The sequence below is a fragment of the Lepus europaeus genome, chromosome 19, assembly GCF_033115175.1.
Source record: "Lepus europaeus isolate LE1 chromosome 19, mLepTim1.pri, whole genome shotgun sequence".
NCBI classification, from domain to species: Eukaryota; Metazoa; Chordata; class Mammalia; order Lagomorpha; family Leporidae; genus Lepus; species Lepus europaeus.
The window spans coordinates 45,277,660-45,296,278 of NC_084845.1; the positions used below are offsets into that span (position 1 = coordinate 45,277,660).

At 47.9% G+C, this 18,619-nt stretch overlaps 1 protein-coding gene across 1 annotated transcript; it reads left to right on the top strand.

Annotated features, from left to right (window-relative positions):
- Nucleotides 1-4,502: 4,502 nt before the first annotated feature.
- On the top strand, nucleotides 4,503-13,467 carry GINS3 (GINS complex subunit 3; the record flags this gene model as incomplete). Its single annotated transcript, XM_062176021.1, is given in 4 exon segments — nucleotides 4,503-4,818; nucleotides 4,821-4,864; nucleotides 9,738-9,971; nucleotides 12,145-13,467. Coding segments are annotated over 4 exon segments (825 nt in total), but the record flags the coding sequence as incomplete, so codon positions are not given.
- Nucleotides 13,468-18,619: the final 5,152 nt, after the last annotated feature.

The following is an 18,619-nucleotide window of genomic DNA, read 5'->3' on the forward strand; positions in this document are numbered from 1 at the left end:
ACTATCCACTCTGCCTGTCAAAAAAAAAAAAAAAAAAAAGTTAACAATGGGCCTTGTTATCCATTTTCTCCTAGCCAATCTTGAGTCTTAGGAGCAAGAAGGATCACAGAAAATGACCAGTTCTGTTCCCTCTTGATGACTGTAGCAATGATATTTATTTTGTGGACTGTTGTTATGCAAAGAATCTCTACATACACAGGGCCTCCATCATTAGCTTCGTCATGTGTGTGTGTGTGTGTGTGTTTAAGATATATTTATTTATTTGAAAGGCAGAGTTAGAGAGAGGTCTTCCATCTGCTGGTTCAGTCCCCAAATGGTTGCAATGGCAAAAGCTGGGCCGATCCAAAGCCAGGAGCCAGGAGCTTCTTCCGGGTCTCATCACGTGGGTGCAGGAGCCCAAGCACTTGAGCCATCCTCCACTGCTTTCCTAGGCACATTGCAGGGAGCTGTGTCAGAAGTGGAGCAGCCGGGACTCGAACAGCACACTAGGGATGCCAGCACTGTAGGCAGAGTTTATGGCACACACAGTAGCAGCAAGCTTTACTGAGTCGAACCACAACCAGCCACATTGATCATAGTCTAGAATAGGTAGGATTAGATAGTATGATTGGTAGAATGTAGATAGATTTGAGTGGTTTATGAATCATTAAGTCTTGTAAAGTTGTAAGGGAAAATTGGCACTCTGGTGTTTCTTAAGGGCAAAAAGAGCTTGTGGAGAGAGGCTAGTGTTGTGGCACATTGTGTTAAGCCTTCACCCGTGATGTTGGCATCCCATATGAGAGCTGCTTGAGTCTCAGCTGCTCCACTTCTGGTCCAACTCCCTGCTAATGTGCCTGGGAAAACAGTGGAAGATGGTCCAAGTGCTTGGACCCAGCCACCCAGGAGTTCCAGGCTTCTGGCTTCCGCCTAGCCCAATCCCAGCTGTTGCAGCATTTAAGAAGTGAATCATCAGATGGAAGCTCTCTCTATGAAACTCTGCCTTTCAAATAAATAAATGAATTAAAAAAAAAAAGATCTTGTGGAAATTGTAATTCCTTGCTTTCCCATTACCATTGTTAGAAGGGTGGTAGTGTTCTGGTGTGGCAGGTAAAGCTGCCACCTGTAATGCCAGCATCCCAAACTGGCACTGGTTCAAGTCCCTGCTGCTCTACTGTCTGGCTCCTGCTAATGGCCTGGGAAAGCAGTGGAATGCTTGGGCCCCTGCCATCCACATGGGAAACTCATGTTGAAGAAGAATTTCCACATGAACGAGCCAGTGAGCAAAGTGAAGTTTATTCAAAGAGAGAGACCTCCTGCTGCAGCAGGTCAGGAGGGAGACCCAAGGAAGGAGTTGCTAAAGAAGCTCGCCAGTGCTCACTCTATTTATACATAAAGAGGCTCTCTGGCCCCTTTCTGGAAAATGAGTACAGATTTAACCAATCAGAGGAAGGGGAGAATAACAATCAATCAGAAGGCAAGAATAACAACAATCAGAAATTAAAAGTGTATGCTAATGAGGCATGCTACCTGAACCAATCAGGGAACTGACGTTAGAGTATTCTATTTTGCAGGGCTGGCGCTGTGGCACAGCGGGTTAATGTCCTGGCCTGAAGTGCCGGCATCCCATATGGGTGTCGGTTCTAGTTCCAGCTCCTCCTCTTCCGATCCAGCTCTCTGCTGTGGCCTGGGAAAGCAGTAGAAGATGGCCCAATTCCTTGGGTCCCTGCACCACATGTGGGAGACCTGAGGAAGCTCCTTGGTCCTGCTTCAGATCAGCTCAGTTCTGGCCATTGTGGTCATTGGGGAGTGAACCAGTGAATGGAGGTTCTCTCTCTCTCTCTCTCTCTCTGCTCTCCTCTCTCTGTGTAACTCTCAAATAAATAAATAAATCTTTTAAAAAAATAGAGTATTCTATTTTGCAAAGAAGTAAGTAGAGTGCTCAATCCATTATGCAGACTCAGCAACATCTGAGGGTTACATTGTGTTTATCCCCCCAACCTCATGACTACCCCCCTCAAGGCTTCTGGAGAGTTACTTCATGTGTTTTTCTTGCCTTTACAGGGACCCTTGGAGTCCCTATCAGTTGCAACCATTTGAAGATTGAGTCAGCAGATGAAGATCTCTTTTCTGTCTGCTCTCCTCTCTCCGTGACTCTACCTTTCAAAAATAAAAATAAAACTCAAAAAAAAAAAAGAAGATCATGGTTAAAAGTCATCAATAACTGTAGTTTATTTATTTATTAACTTTACAAGTTAAAATTCTATTGGAAATAAGACAAATTTCAACTAAAGAATTTCCTTCTCTCCATATTGTGCCTTTACAGAGTTAAATTAGAATTTTTAGTATACAAAATTATATGAAATTTTAACTTATTAGAAAAATATTACAGAGAGGGTCTGGCACCGTGGCTCACTTGGTTAATCCTCCGCCTGTGGCGCCGGCATCCCATATGGGCGCCAGGTTCTAGCCCCAGTTGCTCCCTCTTCCAGTCCAGCTCTCTGCTGTGGCCAGGAGGGCAGAGGAGGATGGACCAAGTACTTGGGCCCCTGCACCCACATGGGAGACCAGGAGGAGGCATCTGGCTCCTGGCTTCAGATCGGCGCAGCGCCGGCCACAGCGGCCATTTGGGGGAGTGAACCAACGGAAGGAAGACCTTTCTCTCTGTCTATAACTCTACCTGTCATAATAAATAAATAATAAATAAATAGTTAAAAAAAAAAGAGTCTGAAATCTATTGTTGTCCTTAAAGTATCACTTAGTTATGGTGGACAGAATTTAGCCCTTGTACAAGATTTGAAGCTTACTGTTATACTTTTTATGTCCAGAGATTAAAATTAACCTGCTGACACCAAATAAAATTTTGAATAGGTGAAGAAAAAAGTGAGGTAAGGCCAGTGTTGTCGCACAGTGGGTGGAGCCACTGCCTGCAAAGCTAGCATCCCATAATGGTGCCAGTTTGCGTCCTAGTGGCTCCATTTCTGGTCCAGCTCCCTGCTAACGTGCCTGGGAAAGCAGCAGGAGATGGCCCAAATCCTTGAGCCCTGCCCCCACATGGAGGACCTGCATGGAGTTCTAGGCTTCTGGCTTTGGCCTGTTCCAGCCCTGGCTGTTGTGGCCATTGGAGAGTGACATCAGTAGACAAGATCTCCCTCTCTCTATCTTGTCATAACTCTGCCTTTCAATAAAAATAAAAATAAATCTTATTTATTAAAAAAGTGCACATTTTGGTGCAGAAAACAAGTATCTGTTGCTTAGCATGTGCGAAATTGAAGTCTAAATTTATGAGATCGTTGTTTAAAGGTTATAAATTATGTAAATACATTAATAAATTCAAAGCTTCATTCAACACTACAACACAATACAGAAAATAAAAGCTGTGATTAATAACACCTCCCTTCCCATGCACTCCTTTGCTCACAGTCCGAGATGCTCTATCTAATCAGTAAATTCTGTGGTGCATCTGTCAGCCATCTGCCACCACTCCTAGGCCTGGGTGCATAGTGCCAGGTCTGGTACTAACGTGACCGCGGTCCCCCTTCTGCCCCAGCCCCCACCAGCCACTGGACTGATATGGCACCTGACACAGGCACCCCATTCTATAAGGTGGCTGGCAATCTAAGATCAGGGCAGCCCACCTCAAAAAGATAAACATGACCAGCTGAATTTCCTTTTAGGGTTATCAATTAGGAGCCACAAAAGGAGACTGTTGATGAGAAGTTGAGAGGCCCTAAAGTACTGGTGCTGCATCCTCCCCAGCCTCCACCCCACCTCACAATGCCCCCCAATGTCTCAAACAGTTTCCCAATCTACTCCATCATAAAATCCATCATAAATATCTGGAGGGGCCGGCGCTGTGGTGTAGTGGGTAAAGCTACTGCCTGCGGTGCAGGCATCCCATATGGCGCTAGTTCGAGTCCGGCTACTCCACTCCCACTCCAGCTCTCTGCTATGGCCTGGGAAAGCAGTAGAAGATGGCCCAACTCCTTGGGTGCAGGCACCCACGTGGGAGACCCAGAAGAAGCTCCTGCTTCGGATCGGCGCAGCTCCAGCAGTTCTGGCCATCTGGGGAGTGAACCAATGGATGGAAGCCCTCTCTCTCTGCCTCTCCTTCTCTCTCTATGTAACTCTTTCAAGCAAATAATAAATAATCTTTAAAAAAATAAATAAATAAATATCTGGAACTAGCGCTGGAAATACTTTTAATGTTTCTTTCAAATGCAAGATTAACAGGGATGCAACCTGACAGGACTGTGTGGTAAAGGGTTAGACTTATTCAAGGCCTCGGGGGGTGGGGGAGGGGGGGCGCGATGCCTTTCTTTGAAGTCCCACCCATTGTTCAGCATCGGGTAGCTTCAAGTGGACTTCCGAGCTCTGTAACTTTCCCACACTAAGCTGCAGGCACAGAGGGGAACGGGTCCTCCGGCGGACCGGCTGCCGCCCCCGGCCCTGGTCGCGCCGGGCCAAGCTGCAGGCTTTATCGATTGCTTCTGCCTGGGCAGCTCTGATCCACTGCTTCTGTCTGGCCCGGGACGCGGGAAGTTTCAATCTCCTCAGGCTGCGGTGACGATCGCCTCCGTCCCTGCCACCCTGCCCGACCTCCTCTTCCTCCTCCTCCTCCTCCTCTCCCTCCTCCTCCTTCTCTTTACACTCCTGACTCCGGGAGATTCCCCGAGTGGAAGCGGAGAAGCTCAAGTCGCCGCCATGTCGAAGCATACTTCCCCGTGGAGTCGGGGGCGCTGGGGCCTGAGGAGAACTTTCTGTCCCTGGACGACATCCTGATGTCCCACGAGAAGCTTCCGGTGCGCACAGAGATCCCCATGCCCCGCCTCGGCGTTTTCTTCCAGACCGGAGCTCGGGCGCCGAGAGCGACCACGCCATCCCACAGGTGAGGCCGGCGGGGCGAGGCGGCGCGCGGGGGTCGCCGGCACCGCCAGAGCCCCATCCCCGGCGGGCGAGGCCGCCTCCGCACGCGCCGCGGCCCCCGGGCGTGGCCTTCCCCGCGCGCGGAGTCTTCGTCTAGCCTGCGTGGCCCGGCGTCCTCCCACGCGGATTTCGTGTTCCGAACGGTCACGGTCGTCGGTGTGGTTCCCTCGGCGTCCTCGTGTGTTGACCGCTGTAGGACTGGCGCCGGCTGCGTAGGCTGGGCTCGGGGTTCTGATCACGTTTGCGTTGCGGCAGAGCACGCGTGCCCGTGGAACTGTAAATTGCTGGATGCGTTCCCATTTACTGAGGGCTCGTAGGAGGGCACCTCAAAAAAGTTCGTAGGAAGTGGACTGTAAAGTCAGGCTTAAGTGGAATAGCCGAGATTTTGGACTTAAACTGGCACTCTGAGTGTCCCAAGCAGCAACTTAACCTGCTGTGCCACCACACTGCCCCAGCTTACACAATTTTAAAAGTCAGTAGTACCAGGGCCAGTACTATGGCGCAGTAGGCTAAGCCACTCATCTGCAGTGCTGGCATCCTGTTCAAGTCCCAGCTGCTCCTTTTCCCATCCAGCTCTCTGCAATGGCGTGGGACAGCAGTAGAAGATGGCCCAAGTCCATGGGCCTCTGCCCCCAGTGGGGAGACCCAGAAGAAGCTCTGGCTCCTGGCTTCAAATAGGCCTACCTCTGGCTGTTGTGGCCATTTGGGGAGTGAACCAGCAGATGCAAAGACCTTTCTCTCTGTCTCTGCCTCTCTCTGTCTGAATGCTACCTCCCAAATAATAATAAAAATCTTTAAAAAAAAAAGAAAGTCAACAATTTCAAAGATTTTATAACAAAAGATATACTAGGGCCCTGCTGCTTTCAGATCCACAGGGCCCATGCCTTTTAGTGATTTCATCAAGACACTCTAAACACAGTCTGAATCATTTCGGTCTTAAGAGCTGCCAAACTACCCTTAACCACAGTCAGCATATGCATACATATAAACCATCTAACCCCCCCACAACCCTCCCTCCTATTGCACTGGAAAAGATGTGTGTTGTGAAGTCATGGTGTGCGATAAATAATCTAAATATGTAAATTGGGTTGCATTGTTAGTTTTGTGGAGATCTTCTCCATCCTGCTGAGTTTCCATTTGCTGCATTTTATTTCTGTCAGGAATATATTAATGTCCTCCCACAATGATTATGGATTTGTCTTTTTCTTCTTTGACTTCTACTGGTGTAGGTAGATTTTTCTGGTGGATTTAATGACCCTTTTAGCATTGCCAAATGTCCCTCAAGTTTTATTTATCACCCATTTACCTTTGTATATGTTTATTTAGTCATATATTTATTATTTTAGTGAGTATACATATTATATAATATTTTTGACAAGTAAGAATGTTCTGGGCCGGCGCCGTGGCTCAATAGGCTAAATAGGCTAATCCTCCACCTATGGCACTGGCATACCAGGTTCTAGTCCCGGTCGGGGCGCTGGATTCTGTCCCGGTTGCCCCTCTTCCAGGCCAGCTCTCTGCTGTGGCCAGGAGTGCAGTGAAGGATGGCCCAAGTCCTTGGGCCCTGCACCCCATGGGAGACCAGGAGAAGCACCTGGCTCCTGCCTTCGGATCAGCGCGGTGCACGGGCCGCGGCGGCCATTGGAGGGTGAACCAACGGCAAAGGAAGACCTTTGGTCTCTCGCTCTCTCTCACTGTCCACTCTGCCTTCAAAAAAAAAAAGAATGTTCTGTAAGCTACTATTCTCACTTTACAGTCATAGCATCTTAGAACACTGTGACCCCATTTTCTCCTTCCTTTTGTATTACTGTCATGTATTTTAATTTGACACACTTTAAACCCTGTAGTATTTACCCACTTATTTACTCTCTCCATTGCTTATTTTAAATTCCTATATTTATGTATTGGCATCATTTCCATTCTCCTTTTCAAGATTTCTTTACTCTGGTCTTCTGGCAATAGATTATGTTTCTGTATGTGTCAGAATATCCCAAAATCAACCCCAGGCTTGATAACTGACTAAGAGATCTTAAGGACTTGGCAGATAGTTGTAGTCTTGGTTTAGATCTATTACAGTGAAAGAATATGCAGCAGAATCAGCGACAGGAGAGGGGGCATAGGGTGCAGTCAAGAGGAGATAGGATACAAGCTTCTAGGGTCATCTCCATTGGCTCCAACGGGATGCATTTAAATTCTCCAGTATTGAATTCTGACAACACTTCGGGAAATCGTGTCCACCAGAGAGTGCACCTAGTATCCAAAGTGTTACTGGAGACTGGTCATGTGGGCACTCTGCCATCCATACACCAAACTTCCAGACTCCAAGGAAAGCAGGTATTCAATAACTACATTGTGCAAATAATTTAAGGACAGTAAGACATTCCCATGGATTCTAGAACCCTCCTGAAATCTACGTGTCCAGACACCACCAAGGGCCAACCCCATCAAGGGCAGACCTGCCGTGTTAACTCTTTCCTGCATACTTCCTGTCTGAAATGCCTTTATTCCACCTTGCTTTTATTTAATAGTTTTTGTTTTTTATTAAAATATTTAAAAGGCAAAAATCAGAGATCTTCTATCCCTTGGTTTACTCCCAAACGCCCACAACAGCCAGGCCAAAGCGAGGAGCCAATAATTCAATCATGTGGGTGACAGGGAACCAACTACTATTTTTTTTTAAGACTTATTTGAAAGAGTTACAGAGAGAAAAAAAAGGGGGAGGGGAGGACCTGCCCACACAGACCCAGAGTTTATTTAATTTATTTATTAAGGTGTTTTTTTGTTTTTTGTTTTTTTTTTATAATTTTATGTACTCGAAAGGCAGAGTTAGACAGCAAGAGCTTCCATCCGCTGGTTCACTTCCCCAAATAGGCCACAGTGGCTGGCGCTGGACGGCCAAAGCCAGGAGTCAGAGCTTCTTCCAGGTCTCCTTGTGGGTGCAGGGCAAGCATTTGGCCATCTTCCACTGCTTTCTTAGGCGCCCATACGGATGCTGGCGTCACAGGCAGCAGCTTTACCAGCTATGCCACTACGCCGACCCTGGGACCCAACTACTTAAGCCATGACCTGCCGCTTCTCTTGGTGTACGTTAGCAAGATGTTGGAATCGGGAGTGGAAGAGCCAGAGCTTGAACTCAGGCAGTCCATTAGGGAATGCAGGCACCCCAAGTGTGTCTTAATCCCTCTGCCAGTCACCTGCACCTCACCTTTCCTTGAAAGGATCTTACCGCTGTGCAACACCAGTTAGCTTCTTCCAGCACTTTAGGGAAAAAAAAAAGTCCCTCTGTTCCCGATGTTTTGAGGCTTTGGTAGTTTCTACTGGGAACTTGGCTTTACCTTTTCCTGGTCTGGTCCTTCTTTAAAAACAGTGTGTTCCTTACTCCCACCCCACAGCTGCCTTGAAGACTTTTTCTGTATCTTTGGTTCTCAGCTATTTGGGTCAGATATGCCTAGTTGTGGTTTATTAGTATCTACCCTGCTTGTTCATAGTGTTCCTAGAATCTGTAATTTGATATCTTTAATATTGGAAAATGCATAAAAATTTTTTCAAAGTTTTTTTTTAATTAGTATTATTTGAAAGGTGGAGTTACGGGGGGGGGGGGGGGTCTTCCATCCGCTGGTTCACTCCCCAAATGGCTGCAACTGCCGGGGCTGGGCCTATCCAAAGCCAGGAACCAGGAGCTTCTTCCGTGTCTCACTTGTGGATTCCCAGGCCACAGCAGAGAGCTGGGTCGGAAGTAGGGCAGCTGGGACTCGAACTGGCACCCATGTGGGATGCTGGCACTGCAAGTGGCAGCTTTACCTGCTATGCCACAGTGGCAGCCCCATAAATATTATTTCTTCAAATAATTCTTTTGCCCCAACTTATGTCTCCTTACCTTCTGGGATTCAAACTATGTGCATATTAGGCTCATGCTCCTCTCTGTATTTTATCTCCATGCTTTGGTCTAGGTGTTTTCCACTGACCTTTTTTTATAGTTCATGATCGCCTCTTCACGTGTGTTAAATCTGGCATGACTGTTAAACTTGATTTAATCTATTGACCTCTTGGTTCAGCTACTGTGTTTTTCAGTTCTGGAATTTCCATTTGATTTTTTCATCTATTTTAAAGTCTGGTGCTAATGGTTCTAATATTTGGTGCCAAGTATTGGGCTTAATTCTCTCCCTTCTTTCTCAGATCTTGCCCTTCACGTCCTGGCTGCTCTGCCAGCTTTGAACTCAATGTTTCTCTCCCCAGTCCTGGGAGGTTTGCCAAAAGCTCTGCCCACACAGCCTAGAGCTGTTCCCACCTTTGCAACAGTTCTCCCATGTGAATGTTTTATGTCTTTGCTGCTTTCTTTTATCCAGTTATGTTTGCTTTTGTGGGGTTTGTTTTTGTTTTGTTTTGTTTTGATCACCTCATTCCTATTTTCCAACATTTACCTTTCCTGTTACCTCTAAAAGTAAAGAATGGGATGGGGAGAGGCTACCTGAGCTCGGGCTTTCTCTGTTTTTCCTTCTGTTCCCTGGTATCAAGTATGTGCAGAGTAGATATTGAACAAAGACAGTAGAAATGCTTACCTCTGCAATGTCTGTGGTTAGACACAACTTTTATTCGTTAGGAAACTTTCCCTTGGCCTATATTATTTTTCTCCACCATATTTTTGTGGTTTATATTCATATTTTCTTTCCATTCCATCATGACATAGACTCTCAGCGCACACAGCTTATTTCCTCAAGTCACAGCTGGGTCTTCTGCCTCTGCCAGTGTCTCCCCCAAAGAGAGCAGGCCACATTGCTGGGGCCAGGGGTCTTTCCTTGTGTCTGTTGTTCAAGTCTACTTCTCGTTTGGTGCAGGGCTCAAAGCTTGAGCTGCCCCTGTGGCTGGCAAAGGGGCTCTTTGACAACAAGCGGCGGGTCCTTTCCGCGGAGCTTCCCAAGCTCTACCAGCAGGGCTGGAGGACAGTGTTCAGCGCCGATGCCAACGTGGTGGACCTGCACAAAATGGGCCCGCATTTCTATGGCTTTGGCTCCCAGCTCCTGCACTTTGACAGCCCAGAGAATGCAGATATCTCCCAGTGTCTGCTCCAGGTGAGTACTGCCTGTGAAAACCTGGGGCATGGCACGTGTCTCGGGAGCTGCCTGTGGTGGCTGTCAGACGTGGCTTACACAGGTAAGTGTGTGATTTATAAACTCGATGTGTTGGGGCCGGTGCTGTGGCGTAGCGGCTAAAGCCAATGCCTGCAGTGCCAGCATCCCATATGGGCATCGGTTGCGGTCCCAGCTGCTCCACTTCCAATTCAGCTCTCTGCTATGGCCTGGGAAAGCAGTAGAAGATGGCCCAAGTCCTTGGGCCCCTGCACCCATGTGGGAGACCTGGAAGAAGCTCCTGGCTCTGAACTTTGGATCAATGCAGCTCTGGCTGTTGCAGTCATTTGGAGAGTGAACCAGTGGATGGAAGACTTCTCTCTCTCTTTTTCTCTCTCTGCCTCTACCTCTCTGTAACTCTGCCTTTCAAATAAATAATCTATAAAAAACAAACAAACAAAACAAAAAAACTCAGTGTGTCATTATTATAGGCCAGCCTGTAGTTACACTATGTCTGCTGGTTGTATAGTTTTAAAAATGTTTTTATTTATTTTAAAGGCAGAGAGACAGAGACTGCCTGTCTACTAGTTTATTCTCCAAATACCCACAGTAGCCAGGGCTGGGTCTGACCAAAGCCAGAAACTGGGAACTCCATCTGCATCTCCCACATGGATGGCAGGGACCCAAGAACTTGAGTCATCACCAGGGTGTGTTTTCCCAGGAAGCTCGAATCAGGAACAGAAGCAGCGCCGCAGTATGGGACACAGGGGTTGTAAGCAGCATCTTGACTGCTACACCGCTCCCTTGTGTTTTTTCAGTATGACTTGGCTGCTGCTGTTCTTGTTTGCTGGCTAAGAGTTGGGACCAGCAGGAAGTCCAGGAAATGAGACCAGGGTGATGGTGGACTGGAGGTGACAGGTACCGAGATACACGTCCCAGCCCAGTCCCAGCCTGCTCTGGGGGTTCCTGTTGGAAACGCATGAGTTCTTTGATGATTTGTTCCCTCTCCTTGTTCTGGAATTAAGACCTGGCTCTGCCTAGAACTAGTTGCATGCCTTGATCAGGCTGCACAACTTCCAGGCTCTGTGCACCCTTAAGATGGAGATTTGGTCTACCACGTACTAGTACTGTCCTTAATGTAGATAGTAGAGAAAAATGGTGCTCTGTTCAGAAAAAGAAGTCAGTGCATAGAATTTAGGCATAATTATAAATTAGGACTCAAGATTATAAAACTCTTGAATAGAAAGCAAAAACTGGGGCCCGTGCTATGGTGCAGTGGGTTAAAGCCCTGGCCTGAAGCGCCAGTATCCCATATGGGCGCCAGTTCTAGTCCTGGCTGTTCCTCTTCCGATCCAGCTCTCTGCTATGGCCTGGGAAAGCAGTGGAAGATGGCCCTGCACCCACGTGGGAGACCTAGAGGAAGCTCCTGGCTCCTGGCTTCGGTTCAGTGCAGCTCTGGCCTTTGCAGCCATCTGGGGAGTGAACCGGTGGATGAAAGACCTCTCTCTCTGTCTCTACCTCTCTCTGTAACTCTGTCCTTCAGATAAATAAAATAAATCTTAAAAAAAAAAAAAAAAACCAGGAAAATCTGTTTGTCATACAATGCCCTCAGGGTATTTTCTTGACTTGGCGCTCCGCCCTCTTTTTCGTGCATTGTGTGTTTTCTTTTTCTGTCACTGCTCTGAAGTGCTTCTGATTAGCTGCTTCTGGAGAAGGTGACTTCGCCATGAGACAGTGGAGGAAATAACCAGTGCTCAAGGCTTCTGCTCAGCCGTAGGTCTGACCTACACAGCACCCATAGGTCTTAGGTGTCTCCATCCCACTCACAGACTGAGAAAGATGAAAAGTGCGTTTAATTGATTGAGGTGTGTTTGTGGGTGATCTCCATACATCATGGCCTTTGTGACTAACGACACTGAGGGGTAATGCTTACTGTGTGCTAGGCGCTTTACACGTGAACTTCACTGGTTGTCCTAACAACCCATTGGGTTTTCGTAGCAGACCATTTCACCTACAAGGGAATCGAGGCATGACAGTGAGCAGTAACTTACTTGAGTGGCAGAGGCCTCTCGGGTCTCCTGACCAAGTCACAGCATTCAGATGTTCTGTGATAAACATGGTTGGCTGTATGGGATGCGAGATCACTCTTGATGTCTCTTCCTCGTTTCTCCTTCAGACATTCATTGGACGCTTTCGCCGCATCATGGACTCCTCCCAGAACGCTTACAACGAAGACACTTCAGCCCTGGTAGCCAGGCTAGATGAGTTGGAGAGGGGCTTATTTCAGACGGGGCAGAAAGGACTGAATGACTTCCAGTGTTGGGAGAAGGGGCAGGCTTCTCAACTCACGGCTTCTAGCCTCGTTCGGAATTACAAGAAGAGAAAATTCACCGACATGGAGAACTGAAGGCCAGAAAGAGTCGCTCCTTGCAGGCACAGCCCCTGCTTCCTGCCATATGTTCTTGGAAAGAGCTGGTTGACCTTGTACAGGAGCAGAATCGGGTCCCATTTCACGGGCCTGCTTCCTGCAGCAGTCTAAGGTGGGGCCATCTGGTTATGAGCGGACCTGCTAGACGAGGTACTTGGCCCTTAAGTCTCTGGATGCTCCCACCCTGCTCACCCAAGAAGCTGCAGCTAAGGAGAATCAGTCTTCCTTGAACAGGTCATGGACATACCTCACAGCCAAGTTGGAACTGGATGCCTTGTGCCTGGGAATTTGGAGAGCCTCATTTGTCCGGCCTCACCAGCTACAGAGAGCAGATGCGAACTGGGCCATCTCTGGAGCCTGTCTGCCTCCTCTTTCTCATGGTTGCACAGGGGACAGCATCCCCACAGTGCTGGTCCAACTTGTAAATACCTCCTGCCGCCCGCCCATGGGGAATGACCCAAATTTCCGTAAGGCAAAAGCCGATGAATGGAATGGCTTTCACTAAAGACAGCAGGTAGCTTTGGTCCTGTGCAACCAGGGATTCAGAAATTGGAATTCACACAACTCTGCACTCAGCCTGGAGGAGCTGTGGTTCAGCTGAGCTTGATTTTGTCTCTGACATCGTTGGAGCACCCGCAAATTTAGTCTGTTCCCTGTCGAGAAAGGCTGTCAGGGAGCCACTCGAAGGTGCAGAGTAGTCATTAAAGGGTGTTAACCAGCCCTCACATCTGCAAATCAAGACGTGCTGGGAAGAGCCCTGTTGGAGACACTTAGCGTGGCAGGTGTAAGTGGGCCAGAGCCTTGCTTCTTTTCTGCTCCTCAGTAGACTTGGCAGCATTATTGCATAGAGGATCCCTGGCCTGTCACTGGGGCTGTGTGGAAGCCAGCGCCAGCCAGTGCCAAACTCTTGCCTTTGTTGTTGAAAATTATAGCGGGATTTAGGACTCCAGATTGTGCAGATGTCTTGATGCCAACTTAGGATGACATACATGCTTTTAAAGTGCTGTTTTAAAGTTGGAATTGGTGTTTTTATAATTTGATTTTAGTGTTAAATAAACGATGGGCTTTGCCTTGAAGACATTCTGGCCAAGTGCTATTTCTGTGACGCTGCCGCTGCAAGTGATCAGAGGGCTGTCAGAATGTTGTCTTTGGCTGTGTTTGACACAAGTGCCCAAAGAAACTTGTGTTTCGATGACTGCGGGTTTGTTTAACATTACGCAAAAATACGAGGCCCAGGGCTCTGAAGGAGCTTGCCGGGTTCCAGCAAGGTGAGAATTCCGTGACCGCCATACCATGTATACATAGCCGGGGCCCCAGAAATGATTCACAGAGGAAGAGGAACTTATTGTTTAACTCTTGATACCATCTTTTTCTATTTAATTTATTTATTTGAGGTGGGGGAGAGAGATCTGGCACCTGCTGGTTGGCTCCCCAGAAGCCTGCAACATCCAGGGCTTGGCCAGGCCCAAATCGGGAGGCTAGCACTCAATCCATGTCTTTTGTGGGTGTCAGAGGCCCACGTACTTAGACTGCTTCCTGCTGCCTCCTACGGTCAACACTACCGTGAAGCCAGGGTGGATGTTCAGCACAGTGGTTAAGATGCTGCTTGGGATTCTCCATCCCATATCAGAGAGCATAGTTTCAGGTCCTGGTGCACCTCTGATTTCAGCTTCAATCCTGAGACTGCTGTCTCTTATTTCCTTTTATTTAAAAAGGAAAATGCCTCAGGAGTCACAGGCCAGGAATATGGGGGCGTGTATGTGCTGAATGTATTCCTTGTTTTAAATTTGGAACAGATTCTATCACACGAAGCTTTAGAATCCGTTTTCCATGGCACATCTGCCTTCAAGCCTGTGAGACCACCCTGCCCCTACCTCCCAGCCCAGATGAGCCTTTGGATCGCTGCAGTCCAGCACTGCGGTGACAACAGACAACACATTGGACGGTTGTCACCACCTTGTGTCATAGCCATCTTCATTTGTATAAGTTGATGCCGTGATGCTCACACAACCACGAGATCACCTAATGTCCTTTGCATCCTCATCCTTAAGCCATGCATGCCTGAACTCACCCTTCAAAGAGGTGAATTGAAAAAAATAATCGACTCAAATGCCAAATTGCTTTTAAAATTGAGAGAAGTAAAGTAATGGGTGCCCTGTCCCCTGGAGGGCTCTGTGGCCTTAATTATAGACAAAGGACCTCACTGGGGGCAGCTGTTTAGCCTGGCAGTTAAGGCATAGGTTGGACGCCTGCATGGCATATGGGAGTATCTTGGGTTGGATGCCCAGCTCTGGCTCCTGGCTCCTGATCAGCTTCCCACCAATGCAGATGCTGGGAGATGGTGGTGATGGCAGAAGTGGTTGGGTTCCTATCTACATTGAGTTGAGTTCCTTTCCAGCTTCATCCCTGGCCCAGCCCTAGCTGTTGCAGGCATTTAGGGAATGAACCAGTGGATGGGAACTCTCAGCCTCTCAAATTCGTGGTTTTTGTTTTTTGTGGTTTTTTTTTAAGACCTTATTGTCTGCAGATTTCTCCCAGGGACAGTCTGGGCTGCCTGGAGGAGTAGGGCTCTAGAGGGAGAAATGTTCACTTTTCACCCAAAGTCTTCATTTTCCCCCTATTACTATCATCTGACAGGAAAAGGCCTCTTTGATTTTACTTAAGACAGCATTTTCTCTCTGATAGCACTAAATTCATTTGCCCCCACTTCCTCTTCTAGCACATTCTAGCTAATTTTCTTTGTGTCTGAGTTTACGCACTTGATCCACCAACATCACCATTGTCAGCACCCCTCTCAGAGCAATGCCTGGGGATGGCCAGTGTGTGCTTCACATTCCTGAGGGAGCCCACACTTGCTGATCCCAAAAACAAAACCAGAACCCGACATTCTCTGCTCCTGTTTTCCCCTGGAGAGAGAAATCTGATGCCCAACTAAAATTCTTCCCTAAGGACAGTTTCTGGCGACACAGAAGAGCACTCTGCTGAGGAGTGGGGTTTCAAGTGCAGCGAGGGAGGCAAGTGACGGGGGAGGGTGTGATTGATTGAAGGAAACTCAAAGAGATGGGGGGCCAACACTGGTGTAGCAGGTAAAGCTGCTGCCTGCAGTGATGGCATCCCTTAGGGGTGCCAGTTCAAGTCCCAGCTGCTCCATTTCCAATCCAGCTCTCTGCTATGGCCTGGGAAAGTAGTAGAAGATGGCCCAACTCCTTGGGTCCCTGCACCTGTGTGGGAGACCCGGAAGAAGCTCTTGGCTTCAGGTCGGCACATCTCTGGCCATTGTGGCCAATTGGGGAGTGAACCAGCAGATGGAAGACTCTCTCTCCCCCTCTCCCTCCCTCCGTCTCTCTGTAACTCTGCCTTTCAAATAAATCTTTAAAGGAAAAAACCCACATGGTGGAGTTTGGGGGTGGGGGGGTAGGGGCAGCTAACATTGCTTGTTCCCAGGGAACAAGCCTTGTCTTAATGGGACCAAGAGGGCCTGGCACTCAGCTATCTTCTTGTCCAGGGGCAAAACATTTTCAAAATGGTTTGGGAGGACATTGTCACTTTCGAATAGAGCACTTGCTGTTCACTCTTACCTCTTCACCCAATGTCCCAGGAAAACCGTATCCAGGTTTGAAAAGAAAAAGTGCCCCGTTTCTGGTCGCTGAGCAGCCCAGCAAGTATTTCCTCAGATTTGAAACCAAGTTCAGAACCATGTGGACCTCCCAGAAGGCTGCTGTTTGGCTGAATTCTAGATCATTTCAGAGATGTCTACAGAGCTGTACGGGCCAGCAGTGAAGACCAGCTTCTCCCATTTTGGAGACATTTTAAAAAGAAACCAATACAAACTTCAAAATAAAATAAAAATTGTATTTATGTTACAGAAACCTGGGGTAGGAAAACTCCCTTCGTTCAAACAGGCACCAGAGATGGGGGAGGATCGAGGGCAGTTTAGTAACGCCAGCGGGCTCAGCCAGCATCATTTCCTGAGAACTGACCGTCTGCTCATCAGCCTCATACCCTAATCCTTACAGCACTGGTGGGTTTAAATTGCAGCCTACGTGACTTAGGGCCACACTTCCAATGGTTGGGGGGTCTGGTACGTTTATAAAAGAGATGCCCGGGGCAGATTTATAGGACAGATTTATGACTGGAGTTACAGAAGCAGAGCTTAGGGCATCTCCCCTCCCCAGACAAGTTAACCACGCACAGCTGCCTCACAGATAATTGGCAGCCACTTTCCAAGGCTAGTGTCCAGGTCCGCTTTCCCTGCTTTGTCTCTGGTTGTGGCCGTGTTTCCCCTGTAGACCACTGTTAATTTTAAAAGGCTTTTCTGCCCCTTCAAATGAAACAGAGACCATGGAAAACCAATGTCATGATTGATTGTGTGAGTGCCTGTGAGCTGAGAGGAATGGAGGAGAATGGATCACTTTGCTTAATTTTAGCTCAAGCATACCCCCCTCCTCCTGTATTAACTTTGCTGCTTTCCCTGAATTTGCTGTTAACTTTCTTTTTTAAAGATTTTATTTATTTATTTGAGAGGTAGAGTTGCAGACAGTGAGAGGGAGAGACAGGGAGAAAGGTCTTCCATCTGTTGGTTCACTCCCCAGATGGCTGTAGCCAGGAGCTGGGAGCTTCTTCCAGGTCTCCCATGCGGGTGCAGGGGCCCAAGGACTTGAGCCATCTTCTACTGCTTTCCCAGGCCATAGCAGGGAGCTGGATTGGAAGAGAAGCAGCTAGGACTAGAACCAGTGCCTATATGGGCTGCAGGGGGAGGATTAGCCCACTGCGCCACAGCGCTGGCCCCTTCTGTTAACTTTCAACCATGCAGTTATGATTCTTTTTAATCACTGTATAATATTCTATTGTGGGAACAGCCCACACCTTCTGTAAGCATCTCTTACAGACATCTCCTAGATATTTGGTTTGTTTCTTGGCTTTTTTGTTTTCTACTATGAAACGTTGTCACTGCACTTTTTTTTTTTTTTTAAGATTTATTTATTTGAAAGGCAGAGTTACAGAGAGGGAGGGGGGCCCCTGTGCACATTTTATATGCATGCTCTGGGTGTGTAACTAAGAGAGACCGATGGCTTCTGGGTCTCTGGGTTCTCGACTTCATAAACATGTACCACATCCTCTCGCCTTATCCTCCCATCAATAGCCATGCAAATGTCCATTATGGGGATTCCAAGTTTTTGGCCAATTTAATGGATTTTAAAAATACTGTGGCTGTGATTTGCCTTTGTGCATGCACTCATTGCCCACTCGTTTTCTCTTGTGGAACGCCTGTTGGTGTGTTTTGCCCGGTTTTCTACTTGGTTGTTTATCGTCTCACTGATTGAAAGGAGTTCTTTATATGGTCTGGACCGGAATCTTCCATCAGTTATCTGTTGCAAGTATTTCCTAGTTTGTAGCTTATCTTTTAATTTTGCTTGGTAGTATCTTTTGATGAATAGAAAAGTTCTTTATGCATCTTTTTTTAATAGGAGAAAAATAGGCACAAAGAGATAATGTGACTTTCTCAATATGCGAGTGCTTATAATAGCTATTGCAGATAATGGGTCTATGCCATTATCTCACAACCTTTGCAACAACACTGAGAGATAGATTACTATTAACCCCAGTTGACAGAGACAGGTAACTGTCCAACGTCCCACAGCAAGCAGGGCTGGCTCTGAAGATCAAGTTCCCATGTACCGTGCCATGCATTAGCAGCTGAGCCAGGCCAGGGTGGGCCTCTTCCCTCAACACCACCAGGGATGTCGCTTCGGTTCTGCAAGAATCCCGGGCCATCACTCCTCAGTGTCTGCTCTGGAAAAATTGGCCCCAGCTCTGCCTGTATCATAGACCCATTATCTGCGATATAAATAGGACCCTGCTCTTGTCATCAGCTGTGCACGCTCGTTCCTGCGATTGCAGGTTGTTATTGCTGAGAAGTCACTCTTCGTGGCGTCCTGTCCCGGGCCCTTGGCCTCTGAGACCCGGTATCTCAATTGGCAGAACACCGTGCAGCCGTCTGGGCTGGGAGACACAGGTCCAGTCTGCAATTCTAGCTGTTGCAAAACCTCCCTGCCTCCCTTTGCCTCCACCCCCTTGCTCAAACCCAAGTGAGGGACGGTGGAAGCTCGGCCTGGAGCAAGGGGGGGTCCGGAAGAAGAGCCTGCATGGTTCCCTGCAGGCCAGGGTGGGCCGCTTGCTGGCCTCTTTCCTGGATTTCACCCGAAACTAATCCCGTTCATTC